The sequence below is a fragment of the Hydractinia symbiolongicarpus genome, chromosome 12 (assembly GCF_029227915.1).
Source record: "Hydractinia symbiolongicarpus strain clone_291-10 chromosome 12, HSymV2.1, whole genome shotgun sequence".
Lineage (NCBI taxonomy): Eukaryota > Metazoa > Cnidaria > Hydrozoa > Anthoathecata > Hydractiniidae > Hydractinia > Hydractinia symbiolongicarpus.
The window spans coordinates 18,293,752-18,318,148 of NC_079886.1; the positions used below are offsets into that span (position 1 = coordinate 18,293,752).

A 24,397-nucleotide genomic window follows, 5' to 3' on the forward strand; every position below is an offset into this window, starting at 1 on the left:
TTTAATCATAACAAAGAATAAAATAAAGAAAAAGAGGAACATGTAAAGCTGTTCCTAAAATTTCCTTCTTTTTAACCAAAATTTTTTTAATATGTTTCAAATTTTTACAAACTGAAATCATTATGACACTCTCCTTCAAGTCATAATTTCTGTTTTTATAGCTGTTTATTCAAGAATCGCCTTCAATCTCATTGTATTTATCAGGAATTGTATTTGTGTACTTAAGTTTGAGACAAACAACTACATAAAACAGGCCACCACACTCACAAGTTGCTCTATTGTTTTGTAGGGTAGTTCCCTTTTTAGACGATCCATATACAACTTCCGTCTGTTTGACGAAACATCTTTGTATTGATTTATGATGTGTTTAAATCGTAAATGATCCAACTCATTCCAACCACCAAGGGGAGCCCTATGCAATACATACATAAACATACACACTATAATTTGCATAATTGAAAAAATTAACTTCGCAAGACTGGGATGACAACTTGAAAGAGATTTCCAATCAACCACAAAAGCAGAGCAGAAAAAGTATATAAATACTTTCGTTTGATTGGCTATTTTTTTGTTTCAGAGCAGAATATTTATCAACCAATCAGATTCCTGATATTACAATTATCCAATCCAATTCGTTCCAGTTTTAAGTGTGAATTCAGCTTTTTATAAATGATGAATCATGAATAATTTTTTTTGTAATTCTGATTACTCAGTCTGTGGGAAGACATCAGTTTGACCTCTAGAAATAGGACTACAATATGCATTTAACATTTGTTTTCTATGCTTCGAACGTGGAATATAAATGACCATTTCCAATCTGATCTTGACTGTGTTATCTATACTGCAGCAATAATTTGCATACCTGTGAATAGCATTTTCATATTTATCCTCCAACAACTCAACATGTCCAGTATATCTTTGATCCAACCAATCAAACTCATTAAGACACGACTCTCTTAAACTCCCATCTGGACATTTTAGTTGTAATAGATCTTCAGGAATTCCAAGTTTAATTTTAGGTAATTTTACATCAAGAGTATGCATACCAATATTTTCTATAATATCATAGATTTCATCCTCAATAACCTCTTCCTCCTCTTCAAGTCGTTCTATTATCACATCTTGTTGTTTCTTAACGGACTGGATTGTCTTGTTAACCCTTTGCTCATCTTCCAAATCATGTGCACCAACTAAAAGTTGACTACGATTTTGTGCTAACCAAAGTTTTATGTCAGCCTGCAAGTCATGAACAGGTCGCAAAGTATTTTTAGTAAACAAATGCAGTTCACATTGCATTTTGTCTTCGTAATCAATGATATCTTCGTATAGTTCTTCCAATGATGTTTTTGAGGATTGAAGGTCTTGAGAAATAGGACGTATATATTTAATATCATTTTCGATCTGTGTTTGAGTGTATTTTAACTTCTGCATTTCCTTTTCCCATACTCGTTTATGTTCTTGTATTAACTGCCGTTCCTTGTTGCTTTTGTTTTGTTTGGATAATTTCTCAACTTTACGCAAAGCTCTGTCACCAGAGGATTTTTTAATTTTTGCCAGAGCATATAATTGACTGTAATCAATTTGTTTGTAAGTCGGCTTGTGTCCACTAAGAAATCTTGTTACCAAACGTGTATCTGTAGAAAAAAATATCAAACAATTTGATAAAAAAGTTATTTATCAAAGTTATTTATCAAAAAGTTATTTATAACTGTAATAAAAACACTCCATAAAACAGTGACTTCCCCAAATTAAAATGTAATCTTTGCTTTTTCTTTTACCAAGGAAATATTAAAATTGTGACCCTATATTTTCATAAATTATTTGTAGCATGTCTATTAAAATAACTGTTAACAAGGGAGCAATGACAAGTGGTCTACAGTAGTTCCAGACCATAGGTTTTCTTCTGCACAGTTCCGAAACTTTTGCAAACTGACTTTATATTTCTAATTTAAGCCCTGCTTCCCAAAATTAATTATTTACAGTCATCCAAGAATAGAAGTTTTTGATAAGAAAAATCTATAACGATACAACACAGCATTTGAGAGACAGTAGTTTACAGTGAAATATATGAATGCTGTATCTTATAACTATCAGTAGTAATAGAGTAACAAAAACCAAAAAGGATGTATTACCATTCTTGCCAATTTCAGCTTTGTGTGAAGCAAGAAAAGACTTGAAATCTCTACCACTCATTTCGTTAATTCCAAAATTTGTTTTTTTGTATTAGAAATTCTTTAGAACTATAACATATCATTGATATACAAGAAACATACACTAATTATGCGATTGTTTTAAAAGAGAGAAACAAAATTCATAAGATTAAATAGTCTGGAGTATATATTTTTTTTAAACATTGACTAAACAAACTATAATGGGCCACCTGCAGTGAAATTGTAAAAAGTTTAAAACACTCACATGCACAGAAATACTTAGCAAAAATGAAAGATTATATTACGGCAAAATAAAAAAGGAGAAGTAGAAACAACTGTTTAATTTTAGTGAAATACACCATGAGGCACTGGCCGCTCACTGTACACAAATTTAATTCAAACAGTCAAAATTGTATGCATAAATTATTCCTTATTGAAATCTGCAAATCTGTAAATAATGTCATTTTAACTTTAAAAGGAAATTAATTTTTTTAATTTTTCTAAAAAAGTATTTCTTTTTTTTGCAGATTGTTGTCAACATATTTCTTTGTAAATAAATATGATACTATTAGGTCAAAAAATGTAGTGTGTAGAATAAAAAGTAGAATAATGTATTCTACTTTTATTACTTTTCGCAACTTTGCTTTTAGTATCAATCTACAGATAAATAATTAAGTAGTCATATTTGTAACTATCGTCATAATTATGTAAAATTATAAATTGATAATTAGCTGATGAAATAAAAACAGTGCATGCTAAGTACATTGTTACCATAGTGAACCAAACTTGATCACTTAAACTACACATGATGTCATGATTTCCATTCCATTCCTAGCAGGAAAACGTCTACACAAAATTCCAGTATACTTGAAATATATGCATTTTTATGAGTTTTTTTACCTACACATTTGCAACCTATAATGTTCGCAATCTGGAATGTGGTGCACAGGACTGGACTTATTATTAAAAAAAAACATTGTTCATGTTGTGAGAATTTTAAATCCAATCAAAAGTGTGTAAAGAAGACTGGGGCAACGCTTAATGTCAGTTTCTTTGAAATTGAAAACACAAAATAAAATTGAATGCATTCACAGAGAGAGTTGCTTCTCCTTTTCTTTTTCTTTTGTTTTATGATTTTTTGTGTGCAAAACAGTATATTAGATTTATTTAATTTTATATCAGATCTCAATTTGGAAACTTATAGCCTAGCTAATAACTCATTTGTCACTGTGTTCAGCAAGAAATGGTGATATGTTACACAAAGCTTTTTTTTGCACAAATTAACAAGAATACTGTTTTATTAAAGGCAGAAAAGAAATATTTTTAATATATAAATGTCTGTAATATCTATTATCGAAGTACACTGCAAAAGTGATGTACACAGTATAAAACACAACAAAACACTGATGTATTATGGTCCAACCATTCTGCTGTACCCTCACATTTCGGGTCCTTCACCACCTGGAACTAACATTGTAATATTATTACCATTCAATAATATTTGATCTAACTTGGTTACCCTTCGGCCCTCTGGAGTATTCTCAAATTCTGTGACATCTTCTAAAACGACATTTACAAAGTCGTCAAAACCTAAAAAAGTTCCAACAATCTCACGATCTGTCTTCATAATAATGTGAATCTTCGATCCAATGCATTTATCAATCAACTCGAATGGTAGCAACTGGGACGGATTATTTGCAGTAGGAGCAGACGTCATTGTATATAAAACAATTGTTTATCTATATATGAATAACACTAGGTACATTAACAGTCTTTTAAAAAAGAAGAAAATAATATAATAATTGCTGTAATTTGTTCTAAAATGAGAGAAAAAAAGTTTCTTCAAAGCTAAAAATTTTATGAGTTTCCTTTTTATGAGAGAACGTCTCTACAAAACGTAAAAGACGCTGTACTTTATTCTAAAATAAAGAGAAAACATCCACACGAAGTATAAAAGTCGCCCTTATATTTTCATCCAGAATGACGAGAAAACAACCTAAGAACCTCAAATATCCCCTTAACGCTTCTACAATGACATGAACATGTCCTTACGATGTTCAAATGAAAAGATGCCCTATTTGCTTTAAAATTAGAGCAATCGAAACAGCTATTTTAATTGCTGTAAAAAGTTCAAACGCAAACGCAGTTTTTGGAAATCTATTTTTTTCTTTATACCGCAAGTGTTGTTTTTATTCAAAAAAAATTTAAAAACGAAACCCATGTGTGGAATATTCTTTTTTTCTGTATAAATTTTGTGCTGGACTTTCTGAATGAAATTTGAAGTTTTTTTTAAGCAGCGTGGATAAAGACTTTCTTTAATTTGAAAACTAAGCATATTTTTGCCTATTTGCTTGTGATGACCTAAAAAATAAACAATAAACTTATGAAAAAGGCAGTATAGTCATTCATACTATTTCAAACATGTAGAAACGGAAGTTAAGATTGAGAGAGTCGCTATACAGTACAGTCCAGATGTAAGCGTACGCGTACGCTCAACTTGCAAAAATAATTGCTTTCATTAAAAAACAATAGGATAGCGAGTTCCCTTCAAATTGCGCGAAAATAATTGCTTCGTGTTAAAAACAAAAGCATAGCAAGAAACATTGTTTAAAAACAATACTCTGCGCGAGAAAAAAATAAACGCGAAGGCCAATTTTTTTTAACAACGAAACTAATTATAGTAACGCGATTTTAATCTGATATATTTAAAAAACACAAGCTCTTTTAAAAAACAACAAATCCAATGATCTACATATTTTAAAAAAACTAATGCTACTTTTAAAACTTTTAGTAATATTTCTTTATTGTCGAAATATATTTTTTAACATGCGAAACTTTTAAAAGTTCTTTTTATAAAACATTTGTTTAATAAAAATATTAAACAATGGCTCTTCGTGTCACATTGATAGAGTTGATAACATTTGCAATTATGTTATTGGGAATAGTTATGTTACACTATTTAACAATAGTTACGCGCAGTTATAATAAGCTATTTTTCTTCAATAATCTCTTGTTTATTATGCGCAAGTTAATGACTTACAAGACTCACGAGATAATTAATAAGAACAAAAGACAAACAACTACCGCCTCCGAGAAAAAGGTGTGAAACTTGGGCGTACGCGTACGCTTACATCTGGACTGTACTGTACGTAGACGCTCGATCATTGTGTTTGACGTTCTCGATTCAAAACGTCCTCCACTTTTCTACCGCCAAATCAATGCGCAACAAGTATTAACCTTGAAGTATTGTACGCGTAACATCTTTTGCATGTGCGTTTCACATCGCACTCGTTACTTACTAAGATCCCCATTCTCCCTGACCACTACGCTAAACGTTAGAATAACCACTGTACACTGTTCCTAATATCTTTGGTTTGTGACTTTTCCAATGTTGGTTGGTCAACCTTAGTAAAGGCAAAGCTTTTTTTAATTTTGACTCATTTAAAGGGAACTCGAGGTATAAAATGATGTTGGACTTATATTATAGAGCTTAAAAAGTTTGTCAACAAGTCTTTTTACGAGCAAACAAGTGTCATTTTGGCAAAAAAATGTTAATCAATTCAACTTTATAATGTCTATGCATTGATAAAGTTTAAATGCACATCCCTAACAGGTCTAAAATTACTAATGACTGAAAATGTCAAAATTTGCTACATAAAATGTGAATATCTTGAGAAGGAAAAGAGCTTTTTAAAAAATTTAGACCTGTTAGTCAACATCAATTTATACCTTGGGTTTCCTTTCAGGTAAAAAAGATGCACAATAGACATTTACGATAATTCAATTGTACATGAGTTCCTACGGCTCTTCATCGTTCTACAATATCAGAAGAAAAGAGTTAAAGGCGCATAATCACCCTGTTGGCAACTTTTTTTTAGGTGCCTATTTTATTGTAAAAATTGAAAGATATACATGAGAAAACATTATCCCGAAAATGTTATTGAAAACTGACAACCAGAACATGTTCAAATGTTTCATAGAAATAGCAAACTCACCCCAATTTCTCTTCGCCTACAGAACCGCCATTGCATTTCATTGCACACATCATGCGATAATAAACGCACGGCAAAATCGATCACATGGTTGCAGCATTCAGGCCATTATAGCAAAAATAAAGAATGAGAGAGAGCATCTGTAATTGTGTTTCCATCGTAATGCTTTTATAAATATATCCACAAAGTTTCGAACATGATAAATCAGATAAATCAATCGAAGTTTCTGTGTTATTCTTTATTATTTAAACGTTTTAGCTTACTGAAATCAGACTTCTTTGCAACACTGACCACTTTTTATTGTTGTTTCTGAAGACAGCTTTGCCTCGCTAGCTGTCTTACTTTTTGATTATTTTCCTTTGTTTAAACAGTTAGTCATTTCCTTATAGAGACAGTATCAGATCTAGACAATTAAAATACCTAAATTTTCAGAATTTCCCCTTTCATGCTCTAAATTTAATTACCTCCATAGTGTTATAACTATCTCCAACTATCACAATGAGCATTCTCCCCCGCTTAGCTTATAATATGCAGTAATCCTGGTCATGCTAATAAAAAAAGAAAGAGCGTGATAAGCAATAACTATCATAATTAATAACCACGAGGCAATGCTGTGAATTCTTCTTTCTGTTTTGTTTTGTCTGTTTTCCAAAAACAATGATAGAATAGAAGAAAATTAAATCTAAGAGGAGAACGGAGCCTACCATATTGGCGATTTTATCGAACTCCATCTCAGAGCTCATTTAAAGTTAAGGCTGTTTGTTTACCTACGGTTTCAAACAAGAATAAGAGATCAACAAGATCGTTAAATATGGTGGCTGGAAAAAAACAACAATAAATTCAAGATATTAAAGTACCATTATTTCCAGTTCTAGTACGTTTTACATCCTCAAATTTTCAGGAAAGTCATAACTCAGTCTGAACTTTGAAAGAAATAAATAAAATGTATACGTTATATTTTTTCGATAAGGGTGATTACGCGCCTTTAAAAAACAGGTTTTTTAAAAGTTTGTTAGAGACGAAAGCGTGTTTGCTCCTGTTTTTTAACTACCTTCGTATCAATTTTGTTCAAATCTTCAGGAAATGTTAATAATAATAATAAGATATACAACTTATGTGTACTTTTCATTAAATACAAAACGCGGCAACAAAATTTATCATGAAAGAACATGTTATCTCCCAATAAACTCTTATAAAAGTGTGATGTTTACCTCCCCAATCGCAAAATAAGCTGCAATGGAGTGTTAGTTTTCCCGAATTATTGTAAAGGTGTATTGTAATATATATATATATATATATATACTTAGCTAGAATTCGTTTGACCAACTTTACAACACACATTGCAAGAGCTGCACCCTGACTTTGCAACAAGGGTTGGGACCTGGTTTATTATTAAATTGTGTGCTTTATAAACAAGCTATACCTTTTTAGAGATTTTTAAAATGTCAACTCGCCAATATTTAATTATGTTTTAAAATTTCCATGAATGTGTTGGAGGACACGAACAGAGGACATTTTCGGGGTTGGACCTTATCTCTTACCATTAAAGCAAAGCAGGAAAAATTCAATGACTTAATTTAATCATTTCTCATTCCTAAAATAATGATGGAGGACACTCAAAAATTCAGGTAAATATATACATAAAGTTGTGAATCTACAAAGCCTGAGGCTGCTAGCCATTAAGGGGAAATAAAAAGTTGTTTCTTTAGCTAGACTTAATTGAGCCTACCCAAATATAGCTATGTAGTTAAGAATTATCAGTAGCCATTGGGTTGAAAAGGAAATAAAAAAAAGTTTAAAATGTAGCTAGCCTTCGCTAACTTAGGTTGGGCAAACTTCTTTACCGAAAGCAAACCAAGAATAAAGGAGTTCTGTTTGAAAACACACTTGCTGTGGCTACCGTGTTTCTCCTCGTGTTGTACTGTAAACTATCTAACTTGGCACGGTACAGGTCAAACATTGTACAACCCCAGGGGAATACCAAACTATTTGCTTCCTCATCGGGGCGTTGCGCTTTTTGATTGTTCGCGGCAAGGTAAAATGTAGCGTGGGTAGAGTTTGTGTGTCGATGGTTACATTCGTGAACAAATAACAAGGTGGTATATTAGGTACTAAGCTAAAAGACAAGAATAGCAAAATAGAACAATATTCGCCAATTCCAACACAATTATCAGATATACGATATAACTTGAAACACGGTCTTTACCTTAGAAATCATCAGTTGAGCTTTACATTATGTGCAACACAACAATTTTTCAACTATTTACAAGTTTCTTTTCATAAAATAAAAGGGCTCCAAAAGCATAACGCATCTAATAACTATCGCGTTGAGGCGATCAGCTAACTCTTCTCTTCAGGGAATCAATTTCTAATTCCTTTTCCTCCACCATAATTTTACCATTCTGCTCCAAATGTTTTTATAAGAATCAGCAGCGTAAATGAAGTTTTTTCTTTAGAAAATCTTCTCCAATACATCTCGTTGCACTCAGTAAACAACAAACGAAGGAACCTTTGAATGTTTTCTTGGATGTTTTTTTATATTACTCTACTTTCACAATTGAATAACGTAACTACTAACAGGTCATCAGACCACTAAGATTTGCCAGTTTATTTTGCTTTTAAGTGACAGGAATAAATGATATCGCACTTATTTCTTCAGATATGAAAAGACGAAGCTTGGAAAGGAAAACAAAGTCAATAAAGTTGTTTTTAGGTTGGCTAAAATGAATATTTTTAAAATTGTTTACCCAGGATAGCCTCTTCAGTTCCTATTGGTACTGCTATCAACGAGGGTCCTGCAAAGGGTTGTCCTAGTTCATTTATAGCTCCGATGTGAAATTTGAAGTCTCAGTAATATTTATTTTTTCATTGTTTTATAACTTCCGAAATTTTTTATTTTATGTATGAAGCAAAGTAATTATTCTGCCCAGTAAGCTCATATATTGTTAACCTGTGCACCCATGGTATATATTATCAATCAATTCGTTATCTTTGGGCACTGTAACAATCCACACTAAACATGTTCACAAATGTCAGTGGAATTACCAGCTTTCATACAGCGCAGTCTGGGAACTAGTACCGCGCTTGTAGGGACATCTTTTCCACAATGGTCGCTACCATTGTGGAAAAGATGTCATAAAGAAAACAACAACGCTAGCAGAAGATTTAACTTGTGGCTTTGCCATTATAAGACTAAAATCAAAGAAGGGAATTCTTTAATGTTTTATAAACTGTATTTTATTCAAAAGACACAAAATTCAAAGTTAATAATGACAAAAGAAACTGTTGCTATCCGTCATATGGTTAACCTAGCTAAAAGTCAGTTGTTAAACGTGTCAAACGAGAAAGAAATGTTTTTTTGGCACCATATGGTCAGTTTTTATTGTTATCTTGAGAGTTATTGAAATAAAAAGGCCATAACAGAGGGGAAACAGAGGGCAATACTACTCCCCCCCCTTCCCTCAGCATTTTTGAAAAATAAAATGACGTTAATCGATCCATTTGATTCGCACAAGTTTGCTATTTTGCGTTCTCAGCAAACGTTTCTCACAACTCCATTAACCACAAATCAAGCAGCATTCTGTATTGTATGCACATGTTAATCTTCTTCAATATTGAAAAACAAGTTGATGTTGTCTTATGTTGTGTACACTCGTGTTTCAAAAATCTTGTCAACCATTACTGAATACCGGAAAAATTGTCTAAAAACCTGACTCAAAGCCCCATATTATACTGCGCAATAGTTAAAGTCCTACTGCGCAGTAATTGAACCGAATTCTAAGGCGCAGTAGATCTGTTACTACTGCGCAATAGATTTACGACTACTGCGCAGTAGAACTATGGCTACCGCGCAGTAGAACTATTTTACTGCACAGTAATGATCTATTTCTGCTGTTCGACAATGGAGACAGATATGGGCCACCGTACGAGATAAATGAAAGAGTAATCAAACTTCATATTATTCGACTGCCATATAAAAGCGATGACTAAACACATACTAATTCAAAAATAATTAAAATTTACAATCAGTTAAAAACTTTTAAATCGCAACTTTTATTTTGAAACATGCTGATTAAAACATTTGAAATAGTTGCTCACTCATTGTCATCTACCCGAAATTTTGCTGTTCGTAAGAACTATTTATATTCCGTCCGTGGTTGGAACTCATTGTATAATTCTGTGGAACTGTCCGAGGGGCATTTTTTATTAAAAGACTTGGTACAATTTCCTGTCGGGTATTCTGTTGAAGTGTCTGCTGAATAGGTGTAAGGGCCAATGCTGGAACATTTAAAGAGGTATTGGGCGGATAATTTTGAATGCGAGATGCGTTTGACTTTTTCCCTTGGTTGGTTGTATTCTTTTTGTTCGCAATGCTGTTTTTTGTTATCTTTTCGTCTCTCTTTCTCTTTTCAGCAACCATTTTGTCAATACGAGAGTACAAATTCGTCATACTTTCTTTCGCAGCTTTTTCCAGGTTGCTTAGCTTGGCCGCATTCTTGTTTTTTTTAGTTGTATTTTTGCTTTTTAGTTCATTATGTTTCGCATGGCCTATTTTATTTTCCAGTTTATTTAGCGTGATCAAGGAATTTTTTTCCTCTTGTGCCAAATTTTTGGTATTTTTTATTTTTTTCTTCTGATGATTGGGCTTACGTCTGCTGTTTTCATAGGTTTTAACTATAGGATGGTAATTTTTATGTTTGGACATCTTAGCAACTGCGAGGGTTTTGCCTCGATTATATTCTTCTTTAGCCACTTCACTTTTTTGCTTATTATAAAGTTGCTTTTTGTTTTCACTGAAATGTTTCTGTGTTTTCGATTTTCCTTTTTGCATTTGTTTACTTCTTTCGTTTACCGTAACTTTTTTACTATTGTTACTTTTTTCAACCGCTTCTTTTTGCGCTGTTTCGAAAAATGCTTCTTTTTTTCGATGCTTTACCTCTTTTGCTTTACTTTCAGCTTTTACTTTTTCTCGAAAACCACTGTTGGAATTATTTTTTAGAATCATTCTGCCATCTTTTTCATTTTTTGACGCATGTCCTTCTTCTTGGGACAAGTAAAATCCTTTATAATTTGTAGACCTATGACCATTGTATTTGCTGCTTGTATCGCCATTCCCTTCACCTTCTTGTCTATCATCAAGTCGCATTTTGTTTTTATTCTTTACTTTCAAATGTAATTTGTTTTCACCAAACAAAGAAGAATCGTCAAAATTAGTGTTATTGTTTGTGTTTGAAGACGCAGATGTTGTAAAAAGCCGGATTGTATTAATACTCTCCGTCGCGCGGCTGATCACATATTTTTTTGTTCCTAAAATAGTTGGACGTTTCGGCTGGATTGAAGGTTTATCCTCGTTACCGTACATTCCGACGTTCTCGGGATTCAGCGTCGGCTTGTGCGTTGTAATATAAGCTGCCGCGTCCTCCATTTTCTTTACGATGTGATGAATATGTTTTTGATGAGTCAGCACATTTTGCTTTTCTCGATCATTAGCTTGATATCTTTCGTCTTTCAAAACTTGATGGTACAGATTTCCAGCGTATTGCAAAATTGGAGGAAGTTGGTCAGCGGGAAATTTTTTCGCTTTAGTTGTTGACCCGAAACTCGTTGGCTTTGTTTCTGCCTCACTATCACGATTGCTTTTATTTTCCTCTATATTTTCGCTTTCGTCTGTGTGTCCACTACCTTCCGTGGTGTTTAATTCAGACCTACTAATGGTTTCCATATCTTCGATCTCATCTGTGTTTTCATTATTACCTGTGTGAGCGTCCATGATGTGCAATCCCACAAAAGGTAAACGTGAAACAGGCTTGACCGGTTTAGTTGCTTGAACACTTTGTCTAGGTGAATCATCGTTCTTTTTACCCAGAGAAACGGACAATACAGCCGCACCTTGTGTTAGACCAAAGAGAGCTTTTTCGGCTACCGTAAAAACATCCTTACTTTCGATACTTGAAGTGACATTTTGAGATTTATCAAAGTTTGTCACTTCTTGCGAGTTGGTTCTGGATTGATTTTGGGTTCCATATATTGATGATTGGATGGGCATGGGATTTTGATGTGAGCTGTCATCTTGACCAGGACGAATGGCAGAAGAATCTGTGCCGTTTAATGACTTACCATGCGACTTAGAATTTAGTTTGTAATTAGATAGAAATTTTCGTAGCTCCATTACTTCGTTATTTAACTCGCTCACATTTCGAGCAATGTTTAGGTTTCCTGACCCTTCTATTTCCGATCCATGTGTCTGGATACGTGTTTTGTGATGAGCTGGTAGTGTTGGCTGTTCAGATCCTAAATCATATATATCTCCTTCTGTTTCTTCATTAGCAAGCTTTGTTTGATTGACATATAGTTGTGAGACATCCACATTGGAATTTGTCAAATAGGTCATTGATTGGTTAGCATTGTTGTTGAGTGATGCCTGCATATGGTCAGACTCCATATCACGTGACGATTGTGTAGGTTTGTTTTTAATTAAGTTAAGTTCTAATTCCTCTTCGTCTTCGGAAGTTGAAGTTTTGTGGAAGTCTGGATCTAGATCATCAAGGTCGTCTTCTTTGTTTCGAGATTTATATTTCGGTGCCGGTTTAGTTGACGTTTCGGTTGAAATATCACTGTTGACAGATTTCGTTGGCTCGTTTGATTCGTCCTCGTCAAAATCGCCGCTTGCATTTTTTGATTGATGATTTGCGTTTGTTTTTCCCGTTGACAGTCCGTTTAATGTTGTATAGCCAGTAGCCTTTTGAGTCGGTTTATTTAAATTGTCATCATCAAATTCGTCATATTTATTTCGATATTTCTTTTGTGAAGATTGTTTTAAATCTTGAGAGTTAATGTTGTTACTTTCTTTTTGTGAAGAAGTGGCCAAGGGAGTTGTTTCACTTTCTTGTTTTTGCGTAGGATTTTTAGACTCATTAAATTCATAATCATCTTCATCGTCTTGTAGTTTATGACTATTTGGCGTTTTACGGTTCGAAGAATTGTCCGCATCTTTGTTTAATTTGACCTTTTCAGATTTCCCTGGATGCAACTTCTTCTCGGGTGAAGGAGTAATAAGCGGGGTCGTCTTAAATTCTTGTTTTTCTGTTGGCTTTTCAGACTCATCGAAATCATCTTCCTCATCTTTTAGTTTATGATTATTCTGCGCCTTATTATCTGAGACATTGTTTACATCCTTACTTACTCCACCTTTCATCGGCAGTTCTGTTGCATTGTGGGTGGATTGTTTGGACGCCGGTTTCCGTGCATGTTTACTTTTCAATTTTTTTTGAGTGGGTCGAGATTTTGGTTTATTCAGTGGACTCTGACTCAAGCCAGGAGTAGTTGTGTCGGTTTGAGAGTTTGGTATTTTTAAGTTGTTTTGTGATTGGTTACTATCTAGATCATGTGACACATTTCTAGTTGTTTTATTGGCTACTGGCATTTTAGGTCTCATAGATCCTACCTCAGTACTGCTAGTTTTCATTTTTGGTTTCTTTGGAGGATTTTCCGATAAATCTGTTTCGGCAGATACATCTTCTTTATGAGGTTTCAAGAGCTGGTTTGCCTTGCTTTTATCAGATTTTAATTTCTGCTTACCTTTGTCTCGATCATCCGAATTTAAATCAGCTTCTATTTTAATTTTCGGAGACATTCTGAATTGCGGGTGATGAACAACGACAGCCACAGGATACTCTGTCACGCCACATAAATCGTTATCCATAGAAATCTTAATGTATCCATTTTCTCCCCATGTGTTAGACCACGAGTTTTTTAGTAGCCAATAGTCTTGTCCGTTTTGATTGCCGTAACCAATCACCAGCGCTGAGTGATGGGTGTGATTAGGCGCTAAAAAATTGGAGATTTATTTTAAGCAACAGCTAAGGTTTTGTTTTCAAAAAATTGCAAATTCAAATGCAAAAGGAACTAAGAAATTATTTGCGAGTTAAAATTAGTATACTGTTATATTTTTAAAGCTCGAACATTGTTTTTTTTTTTTCGTCTCAGAATATCTTTAAGGGAAAGAAAGTGTTTGCGGAACAAACTTTTGCAGTTTAGCTTTATCGCAAAATGTTTTAATTTAGCGGGGGAAAACCTTACTGTTGTGCAAAGTTAGAAGTTTTTGCAGGAGAAATTTTTTGTGGTTCTACAAATTACATCTAGGTCCAGCTAGTTGTGATGGATTTTGTCTTATAGCAGTTAATATCCCAGAAACCATTTCTAATCAAAACATTTGCTAAAAGAAAACTTCTACAGTTTACGAATAACCTTGCTCTTTGCAGGAAGAAACTTTGTCGAATGTTCTAGAAACCTCAAAAAAAGCAAATGTTCAACCACTTCCTTTTTTTAAACCACGAACAAAACACACATGGTGCTTGCACAATAAATTTCATGGCGTGCGAAAGTACTATTAATACTTACAACACTTCGGATCGCTGTACACCCCATGACTGTAGAATTGAAAGGACAATGGCGCAGCATTTACTGAAACAGCAACAGGTCCGTACTTAGCGACTGCTCTTTTTAGTGCTGTTTTATTCCATGGCTGGATATAAGCAAAACCGTCAATTTTTGCTCCGAACCACGTGTCGTTGAAATGACAGTAGCCTTCCTGACAAAACAAAACAAAACGAAAAAAATATGATAGAAATAACATAAGTTGTGGTTCTAAATACATGTAAAGAAAGTATCTGAAAATGGTGAGATTTTTTGCATCGAAAATTGGCAGTCACTTAAAAAACATCTGGTGACTTTCCAGCATAAGAAGTATTATAGTAAACTTGATCCTGTTATGATGACTTTGTTGTTATTGTTATTGCTATTGTTGTTTTTGTTGTTGTTGTTGTTGTTGTTGTTGTTAAATTACTTTATATCGACCCACAATTCATCAACATTGTTAATGAAAGTCAAAGCATATAAGGATGTAATAATAATGTTGTCAGTGCTTGCTAAGGCGAAACTATTATATCATACCTGGCCAAGATATTTGCCGTAGCTTTTATCTGTTGATATTCCGTGCACGTATATCCAACTCAACGCTGCAGCATAATGGCCACCTTTACAACCATGGTTACCGTAGCCCCAACTACAATCGACCAACTGCTGAGGAGATACCTCTACCAGTCTTCCTGTCTAAATTATGACACGTGACAAGTAATGCGCATGTCCAGTATATCAAAAACCTTTCTGAATGCTGTATTAGAAAAAAATTGAAAAACAGATATGCGATACGTTTATTTTAAACACGTTTAACGTATATAAGACTTTTAAATTAATTAACAGCAAAAATAAAAAGTCACTGAATTCAGAATGTGAAACAGCAGTTTGGAAAGAGTTAAAATAATACGGTAACCGATTATTTTTGTATATACCTGTCGATACCACGCCCCTTCAGCGGCTCCAGCTGCAGTGATGGCGTAACAGGAGCCGCATATTCCCTGTCCCTTCACATGTGATACAGCACCTATATAGTTGTAATAGTGATATATAATTAAAAATAAAATAAAAAAGAATTAAACGTATAGTTTACTTGTTATTTTTATTTCCAAACATTCCCAAAACGTGATTGCTAGATAGAAATTATAGAAACTCTCGCATACTTACTGTGAAAATCCTTAACATACTTAAGTTTCAATCATTTGGAAATTTTATTGTACGCCCAAATTTAACAATGTAAATTGCACAGTAACTTCTTCTTAGAGGTAAAGAAGTTAATGAATGATGCATGGAAATACAGGGAAATGGGTTGGAAAAACCAACAAATAACGGGAGAGGGTCGAGGTTAGTTAGGATCGAATAATAAATTGGGTTTTTGAACTGCTAAATTGGAACGTTATGATAGCTGTACAAGTTGCACACTTACCGAAATCTCTCCAATCCACTTCATCAGGTATATCATCCTCATTAGGTGGAGAGCTGCGCTCCGTGTGTTTTTCATGCTTTGCAATGTCAATGATACCTTTGTGTTTTTTTGTATCTTTTTCGAGTGAACCGTGGTAGACAGCCAGTTCTTCTTTGCTCATGTCGAGAAAATGATTTTCTTTTAATTTAAAAGATTCGTTTTTCCTGTTGTGTGAGTGAATATACCTAAAGAAATATAATGAAGGGTTCAGACCTTTAGGTGAATTTAATTTCAACGTATCATATAAAAGCTTATTTCCATTAGACGACATATTCCACAGAGATATAATAAAAGAGATTTGCTCCAGGGACGCGCCTTTAGCTTGAATAGTGTCTCTTTCTCTTTTTTTATATGCCTATGCATATTCCAAGCAATTTAATTGGCTAACGAACATTTTCGCTGTTCAAAATTAGAATTGATTTCTGGCCTTAAACGGCGAAAATGTTTTTGTAGCCAATCATAATTATCGATTATTTCACTCCGCACGGAATATTTCTCTTAGTGGAGACGGGCCTTTACACAAAGCACTTTACTGAAGCGCCATTTTTCAAAAGCCTGGCAAACAAACAAACATATAAATCCATTCAACAAGACATCCACAAACTTTAAACAACTTTGCATCTTAGCCTACTTAATAAAAAGGATTGACCATTTAGCGTGATCACTATCAAACCAGAATTTTACCTTAACTTTACAACTAAACGTTTTGCGTGACAAATACCAAGTCTCTAGAGAATTTATTTCTATCATTACCGTTACTATGATCGTTTTTCTGCCATCCAATGTTTTACCTTCCTTTTTTTAAAAAGTTGAGTATAATATGACAATTATAAGAGGGTTGTCAAACTTCTTTTTTTCTTCAGGTAAAGAATCTCAATGATCACACCTATGGTATCATTTCACACAACGGTTATAGCCACTAGATATTTGCAAACAAATAGAGTGGTAGCAACTTACTGCAATTTTAAGTTTCAACCTTTCGTATTTTTTAATGGTCAGATCTGCTAAAGCCTTAATTTGAATATTAAGTAACTTTTAATATTTGCAATCATATTTAGTTATATTTTTTTCTAAACACTAAAGTTCCTAAAAACCTAAGTTTAACATTTGCGATTTATTTACCTTATTTACCTCTTTTTTTATTTACCTCTCACCTTATATTGTGTTTAAATATGTGATGACGTTTTTTGCTCTCCTCCTCGGATGCAATATCTGATTTGTTATGTTTTATTTTATACTCTTCGTAGCGTTCAACAGCGTTGATGGCGTTGTCTGGCGTGAAAGCCGTAAACTCCTGCATCGGGTTGGCAATCAAACTGGATGATAACGAATTTGTCCAGTTGTAACACTGAATCCCTATAGTAAACGTAACGGAGACACATTAACAAATCTTCCAGATTCATTTAACAACATCTTGAACACACTGCTTTCGATAAAACAATCGATTATAAATGAACACGACAAATATTGCAGCTCTTTTCTTTACTAAACATAAGAAATCTATCTTCGACATTTGCCAATGTAAATATACGACCAAATCACATTTCAGCCAATCGCTGTATTAATTAAATCCACGTCAAATTTCTCTGCCGAAGGAAAGGGCTTAAAGTATACATAGCTGCAAAAACATGTGAATTATAAATGAGTAGAAACACTAAGTACAAAAGGCTAGTGAATTAGCCTGGTGTATACAATGCATTCTGTTTTTTTCAATAATCTTATATATTAATTCCCTTGCGTGAGTAAAACTGTGAGTCCACGACACGGAAATCACGGGTCACTTTCTTATGACGTGGCCGTACGCTAAAATTTAACTAAAAAAATTATGGATGTACTGCATAGAAATCGCACATAAGGTGTAAATATATAACCCGCTGCTGGTATATATATTTATATCGTTATTAGCAGCGGGTTATATATTTACACCTTATGTGCGATTTCTATGCAGTACATCCATAATTTTTTTAGTTAAATTTTAGCGTACGGCCACGTCATAAGAAAGTGACCCGTGATTTCCGTGTCGTGGACTCACAGTTTTACTCACGCAAGGGAATTAATATATAAGATACCCTTATGCCAAAAAACTCTATGTTAGCATATATATATAGGTATCGCTACATATGAAACGGTATTAGATATTCACAAAGCATACGGACTGTTAAATGAAGTTCCTAGCATAAAACGGAAATTGTGTTTACGAAAAAGATGGCTGTTCTTTTTGAGTATTCTCTACTCTTTCATTCAAAATAAATCTTTAAAAAAACATTTGAAGAAGAGCATGGTTTTATAAATTAATCATAGCAAGGTTCTGTAAGGTTTTTTCATGTTTTATTTTCAGTTTTGATTATATTATTGTTGCCAGACATGTTTTATAGCTAGCATCATAAAAAGCCAACCACCACCAACAACTAGCTAGCTAGCTAGGAATATATATATATATATATGTAGCCATGTTCTTTATACCTAGCTAAGTCTCCAGTTTATATTTAAGTGACTAGCTATTAGCTGCTGTAGCTAGCTAATGCTAGCTTTAAACTAAAGATTCCCAGTATATATATTCCTACAAAACACATCAAACGTTATTAACCCTGAAAATTTTAAACATTTTCCTGGGTTTTTTTTGGTTTGCGAAGTTCTTTTCCTCCAAATATTCTGAAAATAAAGTTCAGAAATTACTTATTTTTAAAATGTAAATTTAATTTGTTTCAAATTGTGGGCAAAAACCTTAATCAGCATGCTAAAAGAACTGACTTTTCTTAATTTAGAATTATATACTAAACACAACCATTTTCTTACATTTAGTGTAAACTTTTGTGCGTATGGCTTATATTTAATACACCAAAAGAGCTACTTTGTTGATTTCAATTTTATACTCTTTGTAAGCTATTTTTTTCTTTTTAAACCTGATCTTAGTTGTTTTTAATTTACAGGCTGTGTCTGTGAAACTTTAAGGGGAACATTTGGTGGAAGATAATGGCATGACATATACTGATAGAACTGATTTTTGTTGTGTTAGATGTTATATCTGAACCTTTTTGACATTTTATGTTAATTTTGCGAGGAAGGACCATATATATATACACAGAAGAAGAATTCAATTTTACACCTTGCAAGCTTTGTTTTTCTATATTTTGTATAAATTCTTACTGGGGAGGACTCCGTGCAATATATCGAAATGACTGATCCTTCTCGATTTAAATTTGATGTGTTCTAAATCGTATATAGTTTTAGAAATTTTGTGTAAGATTTAATGGGTAAGGGCTAGATGCAATATGTCAAAAAAACTTTTTTTGTTGAATCAGAAGCACTCCCTACAACCATTCTTTTTTTTACACTTTGTGAAGCTTTTGTGAGGAAAGAGTGTATGCAATATTATCGAAATAACTGATTTTTGTTGCAAACTGTTTTTCTTTGGCATTTTGGATTAAAATATTGTTTTAGAGGGCATATGCAGTAGATATATGTACTGAAATAGTTAAATTTTGCAAACTTTGATTTTGTCGTTACCTCTCATTTTTTACATTTTGATTAAACTTTTGTGGGAGACCGTCGGTATGCGAAGGACCAAAATAAGAGATTTTAGTATTATTTAGAATTTGTATTTTGTGTTGCAAAATTGGTGCAAAAATTGACATAAAATGAACTTATATACAGATTGATTGCTGTTGTTTAACATGACTCATTATGACTTATATATATATTTTATGAAAATTTGTGACAGAATACTATGTGAGATTTGAAATTTTGTTTACTTTATTGATGGTAAAACAGCATGCAAATTGCTAAAAGGACTTTATTAATTTTAGGTTTAAACACCGTTATTTTGTTGGCATTTTGTCTAAAGTTTGGTGAGGAGGGACTGTATGCAATATATCAAATAATGTTTTATTGCATTATAATTTGTCCTTGCAAATCCCTTTTTTTACACCTTAGATAAAAAATTCTGTCAGAGGCACAATTTATTGTTTATTTTTCACATTGTGTGTCAACCTTTGGCAGGGTTTGCAATAAACTAACTGATTTTAACATATACAATGAGAGAGATTTGTGTTTGACATTGATCAGCTTTTTTGTATATATGTGGCGTTTTAAGTGATTTAAATTTTATGGGTGAGATGTATGTTGAAATGCTTTTGGAAACTTCTTTCCGAATAATTTTCGCATTTGTCAGATGGTCAGAGCAAGTAATTTTAGTAGATTTAGATTTTAAATGTCAGATAAATACTGCAGTTGTTGAAAACCTTTAATTTTTTTGGTCATTTATATAATAATGCAGATGTAAGATGCGCACTGCTGTATTGTTTGTTTTTTGATGGACATATATCTGCTACATAAATTAAATGGAATACAGTGGATTCTTCCACGGGAAACAGCTAGTAGAATAAATAAAAGTTAAGTATAAATTGCAAACCACAAATCTAAAATTTAGTATGACAGCTAACCTTGAGGCAGTTCAAATATCTCTTCATCGCCGTTCCATATTTCAAACGTGATATACTCCAGCACATAGTGGTCATAATACGAACCAAGCATCATATCATACCCATACATCTCGTATCGAATTGGACGATGGGGCTTTGCCTTTGTTACCCAAAATGTTTGATGGTTTCTCATACCATAAGCGTAGTATTGGTAAGTCCATTTGGTTGTCATAGCACCGGTATACACTTCTGTGCCATTATACTAAAGTGTGAATAAGGAAATTTTTATTGGATACTTTATCTTTAATATTTGATATCTATACTGTTGTGATGATGTTTTAACAATAATACACCTTTCCCGAATTTCATAAATTATAATAATTATGACGTCATCCAAAATTCTATGATGGTTCTGTGCTCTTCAAATAAGGATATTCAGATAGAATATTAAATGATCATGACAAAAATGAAGTTTTCAGAGCATTATAATGTTCTGGTTGGATTTTATTTAGATTTAAAGAAATTACTTATTTTGAAAACGAGGCCATTCTTGGAAAGCTTGGCTATATCTAAAGGGTTTGACCGTAATTTCAGCTTGGAATTGAGGCACTAAACGAACAGAAGTATTTACGAAATTAGGTAATTTGTTATACCTTTTACTAAGGAACTTAGGGATAAAAATCATTTTTAGTATCGACCTCTTAATTGAGTTTGACATAATGAGGAAATTCGGGAAAAGGTCTATTTGTTGATCTTACGGAATACATTATTGCGATCTTATAAATTTCTTTTTATTTCTACATTTTTAGACGTTTTTGTCTCAATAAAAATGTTTTTTCCCTGCATTTTTTGTAGGGAAATTGATGTATGAAAAAATTTATATTATCACTATTTTTTATGGACTTAGGAAATAAAAAAAAATTCTTTTTACATTCTGCGACATAAATTATTGCATGTTAGCATGTTCTTTATAATTTTGCGGGATATTAAAAACCGCAAAACCGCAATGATTTATGTTCGCAAAAACTTATGTCCTTAAGTTATCGTTGAGTGCAAGTGCAACCTCGTCACTAGGTCTATTTATACGCTCTGCGCTTATTTCCGAGCTTGAGCGCAATGTAATAAAATTCTTAATTAAGGAAAACAGCTTTAGAGTTAGGCGTACAATAGATCTACTCTACCTATTCTGTCAAATCAAATAAAGGGTCGAGGAGAGTGAGCTTATCGATCAAACAAAAACATTTTTGTTTCTTTTTTAATAACAAGGCGATATTCTCTTGAAAAAAAAAACGATTAAATATTGATGCTGTAACTGGAACTTGAAATCGAATAGGGTAAGAAATATAGCAAAGAAGATACATCTTTACCTGAAACCATGTTATATTTGGTGTAATGATCTGAGGGATCACTGGTCTGTTTTTTGTACCTGTGACAGTCCAACATCCATCAAAACTCTTTTGGACATCGTTATACATAGGAACATATTTATACGACACTCCGTGTGAACCTCTGTCGGCTCTTTGAAATGTCTTATCGGTTCCTGTGAAGAAAAAAAACTCATTTAGCCCGTAGTTTCTAAACTACAAAGATCAGACACAATGTTTACCAAAGCAAGACCTTGTCAGATGCTAAAGAAACAGAAACTAGGATTTCTAATCAACGAAAGCTCAAAAATGCTCATTATTCACCCGCCCTCATGCAGACATCCCTGGTAATAATTATAGGATTGAACCTTGGGAGGCTTTGCGGGAGTTCATGCTTGCTAGTCAAACATAGTTGCAAGTCTTTTCAGATTTCTTCCTGTATTTCGATAAGTTTGTTAAATTGATAAATGGGAGAGGGTGGGAAGGCGAGGGGCTTAAAAATGTCAAAAATTAGGAGAGGACAATTATTGCGTACTCTAAGGTAGTTCCACAAAAGAGGTTAAAACTTCAATTACAACTTTACTGCAACTAACGTACCATAATAATAATCAATACGACTTTTGTGAGCGTCCGGTGCATACCATATCTCAAACGGTTCTGCAATACCACTATGCGGTAGAATTAGTAGTCCGGATGCATGGTAATTTTCAGGAAACTCCGGTATGTTACCATCTTCGATTTTCTTTCTTTTATTTAATTTCGTTGCTTCTTTTTTTTGCGCATGTTTTCTATACTTGTTTTCCTCTCTATTTTCGCTACCATTTTTAATGCTGTTTGTAGCAACACTTACCGGCACACCAGATAATGCATCGCTTCCTGGAACACGAGTTGAGGCATCACTTGACGCATGAAGTGTTTTTTCTTCTGATAAATGATTCGATTTATCGCTTAACGACATATCATGGTTCGAGGCATGGCCCAGTTCAGTGGATCCAGTTTCTGGAACAGCTTGATTGTTGTTATTTATTTCATGAGATTTATTTTGCTTTGCAAAGTAAGATGACTCAACTGGTAAAAGTAAATGCGCATCTTTTGGTCTTTTTCGTATAGTTCTGTACCACATATGTGGATCCAGTGAACGAGAAGGAGCATGGATGTCTGCAGATTTATTTTGAATGTAAGGTTTTGAAGAAAATAATTCCTTTTTATCTTCTGGTTCTTCTCTATTCTTAAGGTCGTTCAGTTCATCAGAGTCCTCTTTAAGTGATCTTGCGGAGCGCTTCACTGAACTTCTTATGCTGCTAATTTTATTTGTTATACTGTATAAAGAGGTGACTATACAGACAAGCGCAAACACACAAAACAATGACACCACAAAGTGACGCAACTGATAAGCACCAGATCTCGAAGTCTTTCTTTCCGTCATTACAAGTCTTTCAGTTTAAGTGAAATTCATAAGTCAGCTACGAGAATTAATACTTCAAATTTAAATCATGCGGATTGTGAGAAGTAAATGTATTGCCATAAATATATAATTTCTTCGAAATTTAATATTCGATTTTTAATGTTCGAAACTATTTTCTATTAAATGCCAGAATTGTTTTTTTTTTCGGAGTTACTAAAAATGAAACTTGCTTGAAAGTTCTTCTGTTTGAACGCAACTGCCATTAATTTGGCGCTAGACGCTGTTTTATTTATGTTTAAAAATAAGACGCTGGTTCAGCTATGTTCGAATCAAAATTATTATGCTGAAAAAACTTTTTACGCTTCAGAGCACACTTGTTTTGCAGGCGAAACAAAAACTTCAATCGCGTATTATATCATAGTGCGCGACGCTCGTCAGGCGCGTATTTTATAGGCAGAATAAGACAAGTATCTAATCCCGATTTTTCCGAACTTGATCAAGTACGTGCCAATTTTAACGCCTTTTTTAAGCCTCGTACTTGATAATGCCCGTCGTACGGCTAAAACGGCGTTAAGAAATATTTCGCCAAAAGAGTTGTTGTTCTTTTTTGTTTGTTTGTTTATTTAATATTTTTACACACTCATCCAATTGTTTAACTGATTTTTATCCTGCCCGACAAAAGAGCTCTGAGAAGTGACTAAACCTTGACTAGTCTAGAAAATTGACTGATAAAAACGTAAACAAGGATATTCAATAATGGAGAAAGGTTTTGAAATTTACTTTACAAATAGGTGACAAATATGGTAAAATGTACTGTTCTTTCAATGTATGACTACTTTATTCCCTGTTAAATCGAATGAAACGGATGATACATATTGCAATGTGTTTTCCCAACTTTTAAATCTCCATCCTGGACACGAGACAGCAAAATAAGCTAAGTAATTACGTATTCTCTTGAAACGGAGGTTTTTGGATCATAAAAAGAATTAAAGGATTAAAGGTAGAAATAATAACACAAAAAGATCTATGTTTCCGGCATTTTGTTTGAGAAAATTCAAAATATTACAATTCCACTACACGGTTTCTTCTGAAACTAATGTTTTGCTACTGGAGTTATTTTGAGTGAATCTATATTTAACGCGATTTGTTTTTCTGCGACAACCTGTTCTAAATATATACACAATA

General features: G+C 33.3%; 3 protein-coding genes across 5 annotated transcripts in view; all 3 read right to left on the minus strand.

Moving 5' to 3' along the window:
- Positions 1–2,661, minus strand: part of LOC130622688 (coiled-coil domain-containing protein 148-like) — a 28,759-nt gene extending 26,098 nt beyond the window's left edge. The window contains exons 1-3 of one of the 2 annotated variants that reach the window (XM_057438178.1): positions 2,133–2,661; positions 863–1,634; positions 268–412 (exon numbers count right to left, since the gene is read on the minus strand). In XM_057438178.1, the coding sequence (XP_057294161.1) occupies positions 268–412; positions 863–1,634; positions 2,133–2,193 (978 nt within the window). In that variant the 5' untranslated portion in view covers positions 2,194–2,661. The remainder of the gene's footprint in view (positions 1–267; positions 413–862; positions 1,635–2,132) is intronic. The other variant, XM_057438179.1, reaches the window with a different exon arrangement.
- An 809-nt stretch (positions 2,662–3,470) lies between these two features.
- LOC130622689 (U6 snRNA-associated Sm-like protein LSm5) lies at positions 3,471–3,924 on the minus strand. Its single transcript, XM_057438180.1, has one exon. It carries the CDS (start codon positions 3,865–3,867, stop codon positions 3,589–3,591), a length of 279 nt encoding a protein of 92 aa, XP_057294163.1. The 5' UTR covers positions 3,868–3,924; the 3' UTR covers positions 3,471–3,588.
- A 6,161-nt stretch (positions 3,925–10,085) lies between these two features.
- On the minus strand, positions 10,086–23,437 carry LOC130621724 (uncharacterized). 2 transcript variants are annotated; one of them, XM_057437061.1, is made up of 9 exons: positions 22,405–23,437; positions 21,811–21,983; positions 20,465–20,705; positions 17,177–17,378; positions 15,984–16,207; positions 15,493–15,584; positions 15,095–15,253; positions 14,543–14,732; positions 10,086–13,969 (listed from the first exon to the last, which is right to left on the minus strand). In XM_057437061.1, exons 1-9 carry the CDS (start codon positions 23,231–23,233, stop codon positions 10,251–10,253), a joined length of 5,829 nt encoding a protein of 1,942 aa, XP_057293044.1. In that variant the 5' UTR covers positions 23,234–23,437; the 3' UTR covers positions 10,086–10,250. The 2 variants fall into 2 exon arrangements, with proteins under 2 accessions (XP_057293044.1, XP_057293045.1); XM_057437062.1 differs by having other exon boundaries at positions 22,343–22,546.
- Between the last annotated feature and the right edge of the window lie 960 nt (positions 23,438–24,397).

Bases quoted from the DNA above. Each gene is read 5' to 3' on its own strand.
- LOC130622689 (XM_057438180.1), bottom strand. From the start codon at position 3,867: ATGACGTCTGCTCCTACTGCAAATAATCCGTCCCAGTTGCTACCATTC.
- LOC130621724 (XM_057437061.1), bottom strand. From the start codon at position 23,233: ATGACGGAAAGAAAGACTTCGAGATCTGGTGCTTATCAGTTGCGTCAC. The intron at 21,984-22,404 runs GTACGTTAGTTG...TTTTCTTCACAG, and splicing joins TCGTATTGATTATTATTATG to GAACCGATAAGACATTTCAA. The intron at 15,254-15,492 runs GTATATACAAAA...GTCATAATTTAG, and splicing joins AAGGGGCGTGGTATCGACAG to ACAGGAAGACTGGTAGAGGT.